This window comes from Astatotilapia calliptera, chromosome 14 (genome assembly GCF_900246225.1).
Source record: "Astatotilapia calliptera chromosome 14, fAstCal1.2, whole genome shotgun sequence".
NCBI classification, from domain to species: domain Eukaryota; kingdom Metazoa; phylum Chordata; class Actinopteri; order Cichliformes; family Cichlidae; genus Astatotilapia; species Astatotilapia calliptera.
Window position 1 is genome coordinate 21,566,095 of NC_039315.1, and position 19,211 is coordinate 21,585,305.

The following is a 19,211-nucleotide window of genomic DNA, read 5'->3' on the forward strand; positions in this document are numbered from 1 at the left end:
CCAGCTTTGTAGTTTCCTCAAATTGTTTAAGGACAAAGTCTACACCATATTGATATATGCCATGTTTTCAGCAAATAGCTCTTCAATAATCACCTTTTTTAGCAGAAAAATATTATTTTTTATGCCTGTAAAACTATTTTATCTTTTCCATTTTTCATAGATTAATTTCATAAAGGCAGACATAGACATTTTATAAAGAAATGTAAACAAATGATGTGTTTTTGCATCAGGCTTCTAATTGGTTCTGTATCAAGTCATCTGTAAACAATTCACAGGACAGTGTTAAGCAACCGAACAAACAAAAAACAATGGTAAGATAGAAGGCCTGAAAATGAGTGGAAAAAAAAACATGTCCAAAACTAAAACACTGAAGACCAATTAAAACATATTAGAAGTCTGGCAACTTTGAAGTAAATTATAGAGAAATGAGGGGTGCTTCTGCATTTTGGCTGAGTTCTTTTAACTTTCCCTTTACTGTGACTGTATTGTGGAAAGGTCTTGTCTGAATATAAAATAAAACATGAATAGTCAATGTTTAACCATTTGATTTACTTAATATTTTACAGAGTAAGGCTTTTGAGAGTGAGAAGAAGTACTGTGATGGCCCAATGCACTAGTCAGGATTGGTTAATTAAACTTTGAGGCAATATCCCTCAGAATGGGATTTCACTACGCTGCAGAAAAGTAGCCCCTGGATAGAGGTGAGTAGTCAGCAACCTGAGGTTGCTTAAGCCTCTGAATTATGCCCAAAAGAGTTCTTCAGCCCAACTTTGTATGAAATTGGTGTTTGTGCTTGTGAGAATGTGTGAGTACCCTGTGCTATTAGGTCTCTCCTCAGCAGCGGATAGAGCACAGGTTCAACTCCATCCATCTCTTGGATGATAAGGGTTTTTCCAAATCTGACTGCCAGCTCTAGGGATGTCATGAAGTTATTATCCTATAGAGAGAAGCCACACAGACACCCAGTACTAAGAGATTACATTAAATTCTAGAGGTGGATGGTAACACAGTTCTCTCGTGTATCTGGTGGATGGAAGAGTAATTATAGTTGTAGTACGATTACGATTAAAAAAGAAAAAAAAGAAAAAAAATTACAGTTGGAAGATGAATAAATCTTATATTTTCTTTCTAAACAAAGCATTTACATCTAGAGCGTCTAGAGAGTTTTAACAAGTTATTAAGCAAAAACCAACCAATTTAAATACATATACAAAAAATAAATAATTAAATGAGTGTTTTCAGTGTACCTGATGACACTAATGCAGTAATTAATATGTAACAGTTAAGTGATAAGTAATGGACACCAGTGTTACTTAATGTAATCATCATAACTTTTTGCTAAAATCATTACCTGGACCGATCAAAGTATGGTTAAGGCTTGCTTCTAAATGATTAAGATATTCTAGTAAAGAAGAGAAACTTGGATTCATTAGACAAGAAGAAACTGATCAGTCAAGAATGTCTAACGGAAAACTTAGAAAAAGAAGAAAGAACGGGTTAGAATGAGGGTTAACTGAATTAAACAAAGCACATCACCAGTGTGTGCACAGGATTTTGCAAAATCTAACAGATTAATGACCCTCCATTCCACGACACATGTTACTGATTGTGTGTTGTTACCTGCTGGTTGATAACCTCTAATCTGTGCTGTTTGAGATGTGTACATAGCCACTCTGTAGCTCGGGATGATGGGTCGATCAGGAATGGACACGCAACACTCTGAGTCAGAAATGAGGAGAAAGCAGGACATTTCAGCTGACGTTGTTTTAGGATAGTTTTACTTATAAAGCACACAACTCACCTAGAAAATGATGTGCACTGCATGTGTGTATGCATATGGTTTAGCCCCGTCACAGTGCTATCATACTTACCACCTTCCTATATCAGGCACAGGAGTCTTTCTCTCGCCGTCTTTCTTACTCCCTCTCACATACACACCAATGATTACAGTTTGTTTATACAGTGAAAGCTGAAACCAGTGTTTTTGAAATCTCTATCCGGATAGGGTCCACTGTTCTTGTACCAGCTGAAGTGTGCAGCAATATAAAAAGATCTCTAATGCCTTTAGGAAAAAAATGGTTGTGAATGCTCATGAGCCTGACAAATCAGTTCTGAGGCAAATCATCTACAAGTCTTGTACATGGAACCACTGACAATTTGCCCACAAGTAGTTACGGCACATTCAGCGAGAGAGCGGACCATTTGATGTCTCCAAGAACCCCCAAAATTTTATATGATCTATGTCATTTTTGCGAGAGTGTATGCGTACATATACTCCCTAGACACTTTATTGGGTACACCTGTCCATCTGCTCCTTAATGCAAATTTCTAACCACATGGCATGAACTCAATGTGCCATGTCAGAAAAGTCAAATAATCTCAAACTGTCTCATTGTTATGTTTCTTGAACATAACAATGAGTTCACATGACTGAAATGGACTCCACAGTCACCATCCCAGTCCAATAGTGCACGTCTGGGATGTGCGAGATCTATGCCACGAAGAATTAAGACAGTTCTGAAGGCAAAAGGTGTCCAACCTGGTACTCTCTAGGTGTACCTAATAAAGTGACAGCACATCTCTTTCTCACTAGTTTCAAGGCAAACACAAAAGCAAAAGAGAAACAGAGAGACAAAGAAACACTAAATAAATAAACTAGCTATGTAGGAAACAGCTACAAGGATGAATGATGGACTTCTTACCTTCAACTTGAGTGCATTGATCTGGTGGTGGCGATGATAAAAACAACACACAAACACGATACAACCAAATGGAGCACAGACGTATGGCAACAAGGACACAACTTTCGGTACAGCTAGACTTGTTTTATCATGTTAATGCTGGGTTTGTATTGTACTTTAATGTCTTTTTAAATATTTTATACAGTGATGTGAAATAAGCAAGCCAATGCATAAATAGTATTAATAACATCCTTATATAAAGTAGGCAAAAAGAGACTGAAATTAGTGTTTATATTTAGTAAATCCCTGTGTCACGTTGTAGATGCAGATTTGAAATATTAGTCTAACCTGCAGTATAACCAGTGCATTCTCCATTGAGAGATCATCTGATGGCAGCCCTTGACTCTTCCAGATCAACTGTTCACTCTCCGAGCACAGGAATGATCGCAAGTCAAACTCTGAAACAAGCAACAAAAAGGCTTGTGTCTTTATTTGTATTTATTGTCACCATACCTCAGTTTAAATATCACTGAGATAATAATTAGTGCTTTTCATGTACAATTTCAATGCATTTATATTAACGTAAGAGGAGATCAGTTACTGGGGTATTGATTATTGATGTAGTATCATATCATTAAAAAACACAAAGTCACAAAACAGGATTATCAAGTACTGTGATGCTTTCTGAGCCTGGGATTAAAACATAACATCATTATAAATTAAAATTAAAATTACCATTTATTTAGTTAAATGGCAAACAAGCTCTTCGAGAAGACCCTGGAGCTGTAACGTCTGTATGTTCCATGTTGTAACAGTAGAGTCCGTTATGTTGTGTGTGGGCAGCGGTGTCTGAGTAGGCTGCTTGGGACAGGACTTGCCATATGCTGTTGCTAGTGTGGTAAAAGAACTAGTGATATATTTACTCTGTAGTCCAGAGTGAGCCATCCACGAGTCCAGACACTGTCGTCTACGGTCTTCCGAAGCTGCAGACAGGTAGGTGATGAAGGCTGCCGCAAGCAAGGCTCTAACAGGGAGCGTATCCAACTCATTCTTTATCTCGGACATCTAGGACAAAATACAGGTAGGTGAACAAAGTATAAAAACTAATCACATTAGAGTGACGGGCAGTATCGGGAGAAAAGGTGTGGATGTGAGAAAAGAAGGTGGAGCAAGGAGAGAACTGAAGTTGGTACATTGCTCATATGTTGCTAATATGGCCCAGTGCAAAACATGTTTGGTTTTTGTTTGGTTTTCTTCCTAATGACTCTTTAATACTAAACACAGTTATAAATACCAAATGACCACATAAAATGTTTAACTAGACGAAAAAATGCTAACCCACAAGTGCAGGACCTGGAACACACTTGCTGTTCTGCACCGATTTTACTGACACAGCTGTAAAGACTTCCAGGTTCATCAGGATTCCTTTGAGGTATTTTAATAGCATGTCAGGGGAACACGGGCGCACCCGCACATCTCTGTAAAATACTTAAACATCAGGCTTAATTGCTAACCCTTTTCCCCACTTATATCCACATCTGAGGTTGCAAGTTTTCATGACCTTGAGATCTCTAGTCTACTGCATTAATACATCCTACTTAAAAACTTGCATCTGTTTCACTTACACTGTAGCTGTGTACACCTGACTCATTGGTTTTCCCTTCCTGAGAAACACTAAAACAGCTTAGAAGTATTGATGTATAGTGACCTACAGCTACTGTACAGCGTTGAAGTGAGTGTATGTGTGTACACGTGAAAGTATATGGTAATACGTGAGTGGAGAGCAAACTGGCTCTCTGGTGTAGTCCTTGAGGGAGACGGTGGGACTGAGGGTGTGTGTACGAGCAAGCGTGTCAGGAAGAGATTGAGTGTTTTAATTAAGGTGCAGACAGATGCTGTGGAGAGGAGTAAAAACAGCCAGAAGGGACCCAAGACAGCGGGATCCATCCCCCCTGTCATACACACACACACACCCACGAGCTCTTAGACACTCACGGCTCCTGTTGCTCTTACATGGCAAATGAGCCTCTTTTTGAGTAAATGTGTATAACCTCCCCCACCAATACATATATCATCACAGCCATACATCAAACTACCTGTGCATTCCAGCGTGTGTGTTCTCCGTCCAGTTGTGATATAAGCTGCTGGGCAGCAGTGATCGTGTCCTGAGCTTTTGACACATCGGCCTCCAACTTAGCTGCCTCTGCAGTGTGACACTGAAACCTGCAGAGAAAGTAAGGAGAAAGAAAAGCCAACCGAAAGCAGATGTATTGTAATATTTACCCAAGACGATAAGATGCACTGTAAATATAACAGGTGAGGCTTCCTCTATGACATTTACAGCAGGTAGAGTCATATAGAAAATGAGTGTAGTGAAAGTAGGACATCTTTCAGTTATAAGATGATTGTATTGTATGATTGAACATGGATGAGGAGGAGGAAAACTGAAGACTAAAGAGGACAGAGCGCAGGGAGCTCAGTGACACTAATGTAAAGTGTGAAGTTCGACCCTTTGTTGTGCTCTGATGTCGTAAACACTGATGCTGGTAAATGTCTGCCCATGTTTGTTGCTGTTGTTGTTCATTTTTAGGTGGCTCATCATCGCATCAACAAATCAACAGTTCAAGATTAAAAGAAACTACAACCCTAATCTCAATTTAAGACAACAGCACGCAAAAACCAGAAGCAAAACCCAAACTACACAGTATAGAAGGATTAATTGGTGAAGGAAGGATGCATACTTCTCTTTCAACTCATTGACTTTGGCTCCAACAGTGCTGAGCTGGTCTTCTAGTTTATTCTTCCTACTCTCAGTCTTCCTCAGGTTTCTGGACACATACAACACACGCATTGATTTATTGACTTACTTTATGTATCATTTATTGCATGTGTAGCATCGAGAAACTGAGCGTGAGTTAGAGTTGAGTAGAATTAGATGAAGTCAGTGATCACAAGTTTGTTTAAAATAATACAATCTAGATCAAAATTACTTCACAAAACTTAGCAACTTTTTAATTTTTTTAATCAAGAACTTCAACTTTCTTGTTTTTTGTTTTGTTTAAACATACAGCGTTTTACAGGTTGAAAGCATTTTCGGTCTTTTATAGAGTTGTGTTTGTGTGTTTTCCTACTCCAAAAGTCCAGCCTGTTCTCTTTCCAGTGGCTCTATCCTCTCTAGGACGCGGGAGTATTGGACATTGGCTTTGACCCAGGCAGCCAGAGGAGCAGCTGCTGCACTTGCACGCTTTGCATTCTGAATGAAACAACAGTAGCATTACAAATCAGTGAAACAGCCATAATAACTTCTTTAGAAGACAAACACACTAACAAACCAACAACAACAACAAAAAAACAATCAAGCTGTAATAACAACCTCCAACAGTACATCTAATTCTGATTCTGCTACTATGGTAGGCAGACCTTAGGGTCGAAAGAAGCCCTGTTCCTGTTGAGTAGCTCTTCCACACTCTGGCGAATCTCAGGAGTGATGTTCCTGGCTTCAAATGTAGCTATGTCCTCCCTCACACCACGTTTAGCTAGAAAGCTAGAGAAGAGAGGAGTTTTCATGTGTGAGTTCAACATTAAAGCCAAACACAGATGAAATCATCAGAAAGAGATCAAATTAACCCATAAAGCAGATAGTTTAATGTTAATTCAAGCCTAAAATATGAGCCTTTTTTTCCTTAATTAAGCATGAACAGTTGCCCCCCCCCCCCCAGCACCACCCCGCCCAAATATACGCACACAACCTACACTCGCTCATTAGCAGTGCAGAAAGGCTTTGTTTATCCTTCCCTTTTCTTCCTCGTTTCCCACCCATTTTCTAACACCTCATCACCTCCTAATGCCTCTTTTTGCTAACCCGAGAGGTGTCGAAGATCCTCATCAATTTAATTACTCCCAACAGGGTAACTCTTCATCTTCCTATCCATCCCTTTACACGTTCTTCCTATCTCTTTTCTCTCACCTCTTCATGCTGACCCAGGAGGTGTCAAAGATGCCCATCAGCCTCAGTACCCCCTCCAGGATGTCTCTGATGACATCGGGAGGCATGCGGAGGGAGCGGATCTCAGACAGCGCTTCAGGCTTGATGTTTCCAACTGCACGCTTTGCTTCATCTACCAAAGGCTAGAGGGCAGCAGGGGAAAAGGCAGCGAGAGATGCACAAGTACGTGAAGGATAAGCACAATGGGGATTGCAAGCCTTGAAAAGGGGGGATGTTTTCTCGTAACTTACAGAAATGGGCATGCTCACAAAAACAGGCAACAAACCACTTACCTGTACTTCTTTCAGCTCGTCGTCGATTTTGGCTTTTCTCTCTTCAATTTTGGACACTTCTTGAGCCATTTTCCCTTTCAATTTTTCCATCTCTGCCTTCTGGTCACTGGCATTCTGGAAAATCCAAAAAATAAGGAAAATGTTCAGTACACTAGATTAAAAAACAGGCTTTTAGCATGTACTGAAGTTAGGGGGAAAAGGCTTAATCAGGATTGAAAGTAAGCAGCTGAATATATGATTTCTATATAATCATCTGTATTGTATTTTACATTTATAGGATTTTTTTAGGAATATTGTGACACTGATGATGAAAAAGCAGTGAGGACAAATGTTTGGCCGCATCATTTTCCAACAGGTCCTCTCTCTGACCTCTTCAAACCTGAAAGTTTTAGCACATCACATTTTCATCTAAAGCTAATCCCAACATTGGCTTTTTTTCCCATCCCTATAATTCTTCCATAGTCGAGGCTCCAGGTCTTGCTATATGCCACATATATTCCCCTTTTCTGCTCCAAACCTTATTTTCATTCTTCCTTAACGGCTCTCTTAATATTTCCATCTTTGCCAAGCCTCAGTCAGTCTTCCATCTATTTTGTTTACACTCTTCCCATCGTTGTTCCAGTGTTCCTCGCTTCTCTCCCTGCTGTCTCCATCCCCACAGGCGACATAGCTACTACAGACCAAAGGGATGAGTCTAGTTCTTAATTATCACTCTGCAAAACTGACTCCTCTGACAGTTATTTCTTTTTCTTTCTTATTTTTGTTTCTCATCTCCTTTCTTCCTCCCGCCCTCTAACTCAACAAACCCAATCCCCACAGAGTGAAAGATAGAAGGATATCATAACTAATGAACAAGGTTCATCTCCTTTTCCCCCTCCACACATCTATCCAACCATCCATCCTCGAGACAGACCCAGCAGGAGGAAATGGAAATGGGGGTATCAGGAGATGAGAATGAAAGGAAAGTCACAAAACAAACAAATACACATACGTACACAAACTAAATAAATAGTGTCTTCACAGCAGGGAGGATATTGCCATGGGAAAGGCAGAAAGTTTTTTGTATAATGCAATGCAGATGAAAAAGAAAGCCAGAGAAGAGAAGAGAGGAGAGAAGTTGGATAGATAGACATAGAATAGATATAAGTTAGAAAAGACATGAAACCCTGCAGGACTACTGTCCTGAGCCACACACGTATACCCACATCCACCCATCCCAATACACAGTCACTAGCGGACAATGCACCAGCAGCACAGACATACACACCTGCATGGAGGTTGTGATTTCCTGCAGGGCAGAATCTGCCTCCTGTTGTTTAGTCCTCAGCAGTTCGCTCTGCTCTGCAGCCCGCCTCTTTAGTTCATCAACCAATGTTTTAGCTTCATTCAGCTTAGAAACGCCTGCCTGTAGACATAACATGTATTACTTTACAAGTAATGTCAAACTTGTTTCCTCTTAAAGATTCAATGGAATTTGTGTGTGCAATGTTTACCAACAACATTTACGGTTGCTTTGTAATTGTACTTTCTCATATCAGTGTGTAAAACTGCAGTAAAACTTTAAATAAAATACTACACAGGATGAATGCTGGGCACAAGCTCATCTATCAGGGCTGGATACAGTTCCAAAAACCAAATAACTTCTCTAATCCATGTCTTTTATTTGCTGTGTGTCGTTTTCACCGCAAGGCTCTTTTAAAACCCTTATCGTCACGAAAAGTCAAATCAAGAGCTATTTTATGTGTAGATCTATCGATTTTCAAGTCTAGGATAAACAATTCTCATCAGTTGTTCCAAAAATAAGTTGCTTCTTACGGAAGTAGTAAAACTCATACTACTTATAATTCTGTATCACAGGGTAGATTTGCAATTTTACCTGCAGATGCTGCTGTCTTGTAGTAAGCTGCTTTTGCTTCCGACTGTATAATGCGGTGTAAACATGCAGAAAGGCCATGTACTTGCTCGGTGTTGCACCGTGTTCGCGGCATGACTCATGGACCATCAAGAACAATCGGCACAGATCCCCCTGCCCAGACCCTCCTGAGAGTCACAGGTGAAAAAAAAGATGCACAAAGAGAAAAAGTTGATATAAAGTCATTCTGATTACACTAAAAATATAGAGCCATTAAATATGTCTAAGTATTATAAGCTTATGATACTACTACTATTAATAAAATAAGATAATTCATCTTAATTTATCACATGGTAGTGACTAAATGGAAATATGAGTAAAATAAAATAAACAAACAAATAAATAATAATAATAACAATAATAATAATAACAATAATAACAATAAAAGCCTTTATGGTAGACAGTTCAGATGGAAGCCCCTCCTCAGTAAGAGGATAGCCCACCTGGAGTTTGCCTGAAAGACTCTCAGACCATAGAAACAAAACTCTCTGGTCTGACAAAACAAAGATTGAACTCTTTGGCCTGAATGCAGAGTCTCATGTCTGAAGGGAATCAGACACCGAAACCCGACTGAACATCTCTGGAGAGATCTGAAACTGGCTATGCATCGACACACCCTCCCTATCCACCTGATGGAGCTTGAGAGGTTTTACAACAAAGAACGGGAAAAACTGCCCAAAAATAGATGCGCCAGCTTATAGCATCATACTCAAAAAGACTTGATTGCTGCCAAAGGTGCTTCAACAAAGTGTTGTGCAGTCTGTGAGTACTATTACACTGTAGATAAATAGAAAATAAATACGAGACTGATTATCTATTTATTTGTTTAAACAACATTGACCAGTTCTAATTTTTTCGTTTTTCAATGTGATTAATCATGCCAACAGCATGAACAACTATAAAATGGCTCAAATGCACTTTGTCATCACTCCTATTTCAAAGTCACTCACATTGTGAAGGTGATAGCTTCGCGTGTATACAATTCTGCATTGGCATTTATCAGCTATCTGACAACATTTTAAGTCCAGAGATCATAAATCATTCATGAACTGTGACTTAATGTTCATGTGCTTACCTGAGCTTTTCCTCTTGCTGCCCTTTTCTCTTTCGGTCTCCTCCCCTCCCTGCTCAGTTTTTGCCAACAACAGCTCAGGTATCTGACAAGCAACACATTTAGGTTTACCAGATTTGCAAATGTGACTATAAAAGAACTGGTGTGTGCACAAATATGACCGCAACACCTTGATTTTTAAAAATAACCTGTAAAGTAAAAAAAAAAAAGTTTTCAATTTTAAAATTCCAACAATGAGAGAAAACCAATTCATTATTAGGGCTGCTGTATTAGGTCAACAGACATTAGTAGAGCAGAATTACACAGGTCTGTCTTTAAAGGTTGGAAGGAATGTGCATTGCTAATCTCATAAGCAACACTTAGCGTGAGCTTTATTAACAGCTGATGATTTAATGCCCATTTTGATCTTGCTGTTCTGATATTAACCTTTTTCATGCTGCTTTCAGACCATCCTTCCATCCACTGGACAGAGCACTTGCGGTAAAAAGCTGGGTTGCTCTCACAGTTGATGGTGAAGTTAGGGTTGGAGGAGTCCATGATCAGAACAATGTGGAGGTTCTGCTGGATTCCTGAGTGGGATGTGAGACAGTGGTGAAGGGAATTCATCGGGAAACTTTGATGAAAGGTGGACACGGTGTGGGACAATGACAGGCATTGGTATTATCACTAATAATACCAATATATATTATAGTTTTTAAGTATTTATCTTTCGTGATGTTGCACTGACCCGAGACATCTTTCAATTTCATTGTACTTGTGACAATGACAATAAAGAATATTCATATTCATAATAGCATCTTTATTAACTTGTATCTGGCAGAGTTGGAGAGAAAAGGTGAGGAGTAAGCTCTTTAGTGGTTTTACTTTGCCAATAATGGTTATTGATTTGATTCACAAGCAGCAACCTCTGTGACATTGCAGCATTTATACAGTACCAACAACAGTGCGCAGCAATGAAGCAGAAGAACACAGTCGGATATAATCAAGGAGAAAAACAGAAAAAACAATCTCTGTAACAAAATGTCACATATAATAGAGGTTTACAGTGAGAAGAGGCCCTAATGAAGGAACAATGAACAACAGAAAGACAGAGGGACCATGCTGTCAATAAAACCACAATACTGACTGTGAGAGAAATAGTTGTAGAGAGGTCCGATGAATCCATCCTGGGAAGCACCATCTTTCAGTGACGAGAGGAGTGGCTCCAGTTCCTCAGGGGTATATAGACCTGGAACTTCACCTGAAAAATGTCCCCAGGATACATTAGAACTACAACTTAACTACAACAGAGAAAATTCTTGAATGTATGATCCATATTCAAATGCACATCTCATATATAGTTTATAATTTTAGGAGACACACATTTCTTTCTTCTTCTTGCAAGAAGAAGAAAGAAATGTGTGTCAGGTAATCATTGAACATGTTCAATGATTACCTGATCTCAACCCAACAAGGCACACTTTTTCAGATGAAACTGAACATTAAAAACAATGCTCATATTTAAAGTTTTGGTAGTTTGCCCAGTTACTTTTGAGACTCTGAAAATGATTCCTGAACAGTAAATGAAATACTTTTGGTAAACCCCTTGAATTAGAGCTGAAAGTCATTTGACAAGACTTTGTACGCAAGATGAACAATATCACCCAATAACCACTCAGATCTGTCTGCTCAGAGTGAAGCTGGAGTGGGGGATGGTTGGATGGTTAGCCTAGCATGAAGTCTGTGAGCAGGAAGAAAATTCTGGTCTGACTAAACCCAAAGGTCAAAATAATTTCTTCTATCAGAACATAAACCCATCTAAAACCATAGTCCAGCTATATATTGCAAATACTGTTTAAGATTTGCAGTGTGACAATCGCAGTTTAAACATTAACTCTTAAATGAAGCTACAATTTCTTGAGTCCCAATAACTCACGTTTCTATAAATAAAAAAATAAGGCAAAAGCATAAATAAACACAACACATACCTGATGACAGCAGGCTGTTCACCATCTCTAAGAAAGCTGGGTGGACAAACTGATAGTCCTCTAATAGTAAAACCACCTGTTGGCCCTCCAGACCTGCCAGCTGCATCACCTAATCACACAGTATCCACACAAATATATTATATAGTGCCATCAGCTGAGATTACATAGTCTATGCTTAAACCTCCGCAAAGTGAGACATCTGTCAACATATGATAATGGGTACTGATTTAATGCATAAAAATCAACTAAAACAACAGAAAATTCTTTTATCAGTAACTATTCACTTTTAATGGTAATTATAGGTGTCACTCAATCTGAAAAAAACACACAAATGCTCAACAGGGAGTTCTTCAGAATAGGAACCGTATAGCCTGCAGGATTAGTGTGTAACGTGTGATTATCTCTAAGAGCATTTTGCAAATGCAATTTATTAAAGTATAATGTGAACCAGATAAAGAGATAAAATCTAATAAAGGAAATCCACTTACCGTCTTGAGATCACTGTTGAAATGCTTCAGGGTGTAACCACGGGAGATTTTTGGAGTAAACAACGTGTATCCGTGCATGTGTGACACTAGGCACGTGGCTGTGTGCCGACCCACTCCGCTGCGCCCTGCCAAAAGCAGAGACCCACCAGGTCTGCTTAGGACCCGATCTACCCTGGACACAAAGTCGCACACTTCCCAGAACAGGAGAAGATCCAGCTCCCTGTTATCTCGACTGTACAGCACGACTCCCTAGAGGAAAACGAGGAACAGACACACAGGTGAAGGAGGTACACAGCAGCAAACACAGTGAAGTGAAAATAAGAAAACAAAGACAAAGAAATGCAAACACAGAGTTAGACATGACGATGAAAAAAGAAGCACAAAAACAGAAGTTTATAAATTTACTAAAGCAAAGTGGCAGTACCATTTCTTTTACTTTAAATTAGGTAAAAAGTTTAAGCTTTTTTAGCAAAATATGACACTAGTGCAGATTATCCTGTCTAAAATGCTATTGATATACTGATGATTTATTGTATTAGCGCATTTGCACATAAGGACCATATCAGTGTTTTAGCTAAGAAGAATAAAGAGAAAATCCCTATAGTTGCTGTAACACTGTGTAGACACATGTTTCTGTCCACAGTTAATCCAACAAGTCTAACAACAGTCTCTTACTGCGTACCTTCTGTATAACTTGTTTTAAATCAGTAGAGTCCAGGCGTCCCAGTTGTTTGCCATGAGGAGGCAGAGACTGGCCAGGAGTGATCACAGCCCCCTCAGACGCTCCCCATGTCACATAGAAACCATCTGCAAACAGACAAAATAACAGACTATTAGTGGACATGTTAAATTACATGGAGGTTGTCTAAGAAAAAATAAAAGTGCAGCATAGACAGTGTTGTACTAGCAATCAACTGTGTATGAAACACAGAAGTGCAGAGAGTGCATCCACCATCAGGGCTAAATGGCCCATTTTGTCAGTTCAAAGAAAGTGATCCAGATCTGCAATCAGCTTTGATGGGTTTTTACTTTGCCCATGATTCACATCTTCACCAGATTTCCTAAAATGAGGGTGGGTAATTGTTGCACAATGTTGTTGACAAACAAACAGACATCAAATTGTATTCTCGAATGTAGTTTGTGCCTTTATAAGCAACTTGTGCACAAGAAATTTTTGTTTTTGCAATCCCTGTTTTCCAGGTGGCCACAGTCTGGGAGAGGCATTCCTCACTGGGGATACAAGGCAATCTACAAGCTGATTAGATTAAAGATTTAGATTAGATTTGTCTGCCTCTTTGTAACCGAGCCAGTTTTCTCTATAAGGGTTTTCAGTGCTATTTTTATGACAAAAGCTAGCAAAAGCTACATCTTTTCACAGATTTCCAGACTGCTGTAAAGCACATTATTAAACACAATACATAGTATTATTGCTAACACAGTGAGCTGGTTCCCTTTCAGTCAATTCACTCGGTACAACACATAAGTATGGATATGGATATGGATATCACGCCCTCGCGTGTCCTGGCTGAAGAAACCTTTATTCACACCTTCAGGGCAGATGACGTGTGATGACATGTGCATGGTCCCTCCTGAGGGATGCGGTTTCTCTTTGCACGACAGCAAACAGCACGATGCCTACCCTGTCTGCCTGGGGGTCGTCCACACTAGGAGAGCGTTGACGGAGCCCAAAGCCTGTGCATTTTGTCGCCAGCTCGGGCGCTTGACCCTGGAAAGATGGGTGATGTTTGTGGAAAAAGTGCTGGGACGCTTGGCTGTCGCACGGCATGACCCTCTCCTTTCTGAGTCTGAAGACGAGGATTATCCAGTCGATGTCCTAACACTCTGACTCTCCCAAGCACAAACCCCCTGCACACAAAATGCCTCAGGTTGTAACTCCCTGTTCAGGTGTGTTAAATGTTCAGGTGACCACATCAAGTGTTCCTGCTGTTTTTCATTGTTGTGCCCCAGAAAAGGTGCATCCAACAAAATGTGTGAATGTACATGTTTCCATGTTACAGTCAATAAAGAGTGTTGTTTATTCTCAAACAATCACAAATGCTCAGCCTGCAGGCAGAATGAGCCAGGTCAGGCAGGTGGTGCAGTCCCCTACAGACACACTGAGGGGCAACAACGCCCCGCCGTCAGTGCTGCAGGTCAGCCGGCTGGCTGCTCACTTCCCTCAGTGGCGCGCTTGCGCCCCCTCTCTGTGGGTGCTGCGAACCTTTGCCATGGGTTACCGGTTCCGGGTCAAACTGTCTCGTTTCCGGAGACTCGTAAACACGACTGTCGACACAGAGGCGGCCATGATACTCAGAGACTAAATAAAGGCGCTATTGCAGAAAAGAGCAATACGAGTGGTCCCCACTTCGGAGACAGACAAAATCTGGTACAGCCGTTATTTTGTTGTTCCAAAAAAAGGTGGAGGGCTTCGTCCCATCCTTGACCTGCGAGTCTTGAACACATATCTACGGACGTACAGGTTCAAGATGCTAACACTCAGACAATTCTTGAATGCAGTCGGCCCGGGAGATTGGTTTGCAACAATCGATCTAACAGATGCTTATTTTCATGTGGTTATACACCCGAAACACAGGCAGTTTCTGAGGTTTGCATTCGAGGGCATAGCCTACGAATACCTAGTGCTGCCGTTCGGGCTGTCGCTCGCTCTTCGCACCTTTACGAAATGTGCCGAGGCAACGCTACCGCCCCTCAGAGAGAGAGGCATCCGCATCTTAGCCTACCTAGGCGACTGGGCTCTCATAGCTTGCTCCAGAGAGCAGGCGGAGACACAGCTGTCGCTGGTTCTGTCACACATTCAGACTCTGGGGTTCTCTGTGAACTTTCAAAAGAGCTCGCTAACCCCGAGTCAGCTGATTTCTTTCCTCGGTTTGGAAATATGCTCACTTTCCAGCACGTTTGTCTGAGAACAGAGTGGCTGGTTTAATCGCTGCCTCGCTCAGTTTCAGCTGGGACGCAGACTGCGTTTCCAGACGATATTACATTTGTTGGGCATGATGTCATCTATGATCGCCATAGTGCCACTTGGACAGTTAAAGATGAGAGCGTTTCAACACTGGACTCTCTCTCACCGCCTGTTTGCATTGCGTCACCTCCGGAGCAGGCTGACGGTAACCGCATCTTGCATGCTAGCTCTCCGTCCTTGGAGGGAGCCCGGGCTGCTGCATCAGGGCTCTTGGATTGGGAGGGTGTTGTTTTGCAAAATGGTGTCCTCAGATGCTTCCCTAAGAGGGTGTGGAGAGCTGTGTGAGGGTGCATCAGTGAGAGGGATCTGGTCCGCAGCCCAGCACGAGCTGCACATCAACCACTTAGAGCTGTGTCTCTAAGGGCCACCTGAACCTGGGGCCAGACCTTCTCTCCATGGGGGGGGTCCTCCATTCTCTCTGGTGATAGAATGGAGGTTACACCCTTTAATAGTGGCTCAGATTTGGGATCTATTTGGCAAGGCGCAAATAGATCTTTTTACCTCCAGGGTAAATACTCACTGCCCCCTGTTCTTCTCCATAATCGACCACGATGCACCCTTGGGCATGGACGCACTAGCGCACCAATGGCCAGATGTGCTCCTGTATGCATTTCCCCCAGTGGAAATGATATCTCCAGTTCTAGAGAGAGTGCGTCGGCAGTCACTCTCTCTCTGCTTCTAGTGGCCCCTTGGTGGCCCACAAGGTCGTGGTATGCAGAGATAATAAGCCTGCTAGCAGCGAGTCCTTGGCAGCTTCCTCTCCGCAGGGATCTCCTCTCTCAGGCGGGAGGAGAAGTGTTTCATCCGCGCCCAGATCTGTGGCGCCTTCATGCTTACCTGCTGAGAGGTTAAACTTGACTCACAAAGGCTCCTCCCCTTTGTGAGTGTGGACGCTTCATCTCTTTGCTCTTGAATGCTTTGCTTCTTATATTGATTTTTATTGATTTTTATGCTGATTTTTTCCCTTTTTTCCGTGTGAGCTTACCTGCGATAACTTCTGGACACTTGTAGATCATTAGGACTAGAGTGTTCTTAACAGAAACAGCAACATTTTATGGTTACCTTGTCCACAGCGCTCCGTGTGTCTGTGGCCTAGACACAGCTGAAGCCTGATTACAGCGTCTGGGCACCGAGCAGCCTCAATAGCCTGGAAAGGTGCTAACCGCTAGGCTAACTAGCAACAAGATGCCTTCCCTCTCCACAGATGACTACCACAGCCTCCTGCAGAAGATTGCAGTACTGGAGACAAAAATTCATCGCTTAGAAGTAAACGTGGAGGTAAATGGACTGTGTGGAAATGAAACAACCTTGCCTTTGATTCAAAACAATGGCGATGAGCAAGCTAGTACACAGCTAAGGAGCACAGATAACATGACCAAGAAAGTAGACTCTGTGCACTATTATAAATCCTCAAGTGATAATCCCCCCTTAGACTGTCTTGGTGCAAAACCAAGACATAAATCATGTCTCCTGGAAGGGGGAGGACGTATCACAGGCAGGGCACAGCGAGCTGAAATCTCTGAAACCGACTGGCCTTCACTTCCTACGAGACAGAGAAGCTCTTCTACCCCTGTATACGGGAGGAAACAGGACTGGACAACCGTGAATAGGAAGGTTAACAACAAACCTCCAAAACAACTGAATGTGAAACTGCAGAACAGATTTGCTCCACTATCAAAGGACCCTGGATCTATATCGGACAACCATCCATCTAAAAGCAGCGAAATAAGGTCTGAAAATCTGTTGAAAAGTGAAAGGCCACAGGGAAAGCTAAAGGCTAGGCCTGAAACTCTGATTGTGGGTGACTCTGCCGTAAAGGATGTACAAAGGATGTGCGGTAAGAACACTAAAGTCCTCTGCTTTCCTAACGATATGGTCAACAACCTGAAGGAGAGAATTCTTCAAATTGCAGATGAATATCCAACTGTGACAAACATTGTTCTGCATACAGGGTCAAACGATGTGTCCAAACAACAGTCGGAGGTTCTGAAACGGGACTTTACTGGATTATTAAATACTGTAAACTCTCTGAATGCAGCTGTATTCATCAGTGGACCTGTACCGCCGGTCAGAGGAGGAGACGAGAGATTCAGCAGGTTGTTTACACTGAATAAATGGCTTATATCAGCATGTGCTGACCACTCAGTGCATTTTATCGACAACTTTAATATTTTTTGGGAACGCAGGCATCTGTTCAAAGCAAATGGATTTAATTTTAACAAGTCAGGGGTGAAACTGTTCACCTCCAACTTGTTTTATTCCATACGTCATCCATCCGTGCTTGGTGCCAAGGCTGAGATAAACGAGGAGTTATCTCATAAAGAGGAACAAACAGTACTCCAAGAACAGACAAAGCCCAGCAGAAACCTTGAGGAGGAGCTCCATTTGCCCCCACCTGGGAAGAGCCTCAGAAAGGAGAGACATCCATGGCATCTGAGGAAGAGCCTCAGAAAGGAGAGACATCTAAGGCAAGAAGAGGGGTCCCTATTTGCCTCCAACTCTCTCAACAACACCAACGACCAGGACAAGGGACCACGACCTTCCCCAGTCCCCCAAACCCCTGACAGGCCATCACCCTCCTCCCCCTCCCTTTCTCCCTCCTCCCCACACCTGAAATTCACTGAGGAGATGATGGAGCGGGTCAATGCTGGGCTCAGATCTACCCCCCCCCCCAATCCCTTTTTGTCCCCCATAAACCCCCCACCAGAGCGGCCAAAGGTTCGCCATCGAGCCCCACCCTCAACAGAGCAATCGAAGTCACATTGCCCAGCCTCGCCCCCCTTAGTTCCTCTTCATGCCCTGTCTCCGCAGTCTGATGCGTGATGTGTGAAGGGTCCGGGCTGTGAGGATTATGGCAGTGATGACTTTTCCCAGGAGAAGCTGGGACCCTGTTTACTGGAAGGTTTTAAAATTTCTGTACTTTTAGGTGACAGGAGACATGTGGCCTGGTCAAAACACAGAGAGCTGCACTCTAAAAGATCTTTAAACATAGTAAACATACCTTGTGTGCCACAGACTGCTCCCAAACACGAGGGGACAAGTAATACCTCTAAAACACTTAAGTTGGCTTTATTAAACATTAGATCTCTAGCTGGGAAAACATTTTTAATTAATGATTTAATCACTGAGCACAGCCTTGATTTTATGTTTTAACTGAAACTTGGTTGGACCAAAGTAACAGTGGAGCTGTTCTCATCGAGACGACCCCTCCTAACTAAAGTTTTATCAGTGAGGTCAGGGCGAGCAGGAGAGGAGGAGGGGTTGCTGTCTTATTTAATGAATCATTTCAATGTAAGCAGCTATCTCCTGGAAGTTTTCAGTCTTTTGAATATGTGGCTTTACAGCTGAAGGCCCCATCCAAAGTTGTGTTTCTTAATGTTTACAGGCCTCCCAAATACTGCACAGACTTTTTTAATGACCTCAGTGAACTGCTGTCTGTGATCTGTGTTGATTTTGACTGTGTAATTATTGCTGGGGATTTTAACATTCATGTGGACAACCCTCAGGACAAAGGGACTAAAGACCTGAGTAACACTCTGGGCAACTTTGGGCTGACTCAGCATGTAACAGAGGCCACACATAATAGAGGACACACTCTTGACCTACTGATCTCCAAAGGCCTGAGCATTTCAAAGGTTACTGTGTCTGATGTGGGCCTGTCTGATCATTACTGTGTTTTCTTTGAAAGTAAAATCTCAGCCCACACAAATATATCAACAACAGTGATCACAAAACGGTGTATAACTGAACACAGTAGTGAGATCTTTAACCAGGTCTTCCCATTAACACCTGACCTGTCCAGAGGGTCAGTCAATGAGCTCGTCAATAGC

General features: G+C 41.8%; 1 protein-coding gene across 7 annotated transcripts in view; it reads right to left on the minus strand.

Annotated features, from left to right (window-relative positions):
• dync2h1 (dynein cytoplasmic 2 heavy chain 1) overlaps positions 1-19,211 on the minus strand; it is a 123,265-nt gene that overhangs the window by 62,740 nt on the left and 41,314 nt on the right. For 6 of the 7 annotated variants that reach the window (XM_026193718.1, XM_026193721.1, XM_026193716.1 and 3 more), the window contains exons 53-71: positions 13,081-13,205; positions 12,399-12,647; positions 11,911-12,019; positions 11,070-11,183; positions 10,370-10,512; positions 9,947-10,028; positions 8,836-8,999; positions 8,227-8,364; positions 6,960-7,073; positions 6,649-6,809; positions 6,102-6,225; positions 5,813-5,934; positions 5,423-5,509; positions 4,778-4,904; positions 3,605-3,746; positions 3,030-3,139; positions 2,703-2,723; positions 1,621-1,719; positions 814-937 (exon numbers count right to left, since the gene is read on the minus strand). In XM_026193718.1, the coding sequence (XP_026049503.1) occupies positions 814-937; positions 1,621-1,719; positions 2,703-2,723; positions 3,030-3,139; positions 3,605-3,746; positions 4,778-4,904; positions 5,423-5,509; positions 5,813-5,934; positions 6,102-6,225; positions 6,649-6,809; positions 6,960-7,073; positions 8,227-8,364; positions 8,836-8,999; positions 9,947-10,028; positions 10,370-10,512; positions 11,070-11,183; positions 11,911-12,019; positions 12,399-12,647; positions 13,081-13,205 (2,355 nt within the window). The remainder of the gene's footprint in view (positions 1-813; positions 938-1,620; positions 1,720-2,702; positions 2,724-3,029; positions 3,140-3,604; positions 3,747-4,777; positions 4,905-5,422; positions 5,510-5,812; positions 5,935-6,101; positions 6,226-6,648; positions 6,810-6,959; positions 7,074-8,226; positions 8,365-8,835; positions 9,000-9,946; positions 10,029-10,369; positions 10,513-11,069; positions 11,184-11,910; positions 12,020-12,398; positions 12,648-13,080; positions 13,206-19,211) is intronic. The other variant, XM_026193722.1, reaches the window with a different exon arrangement.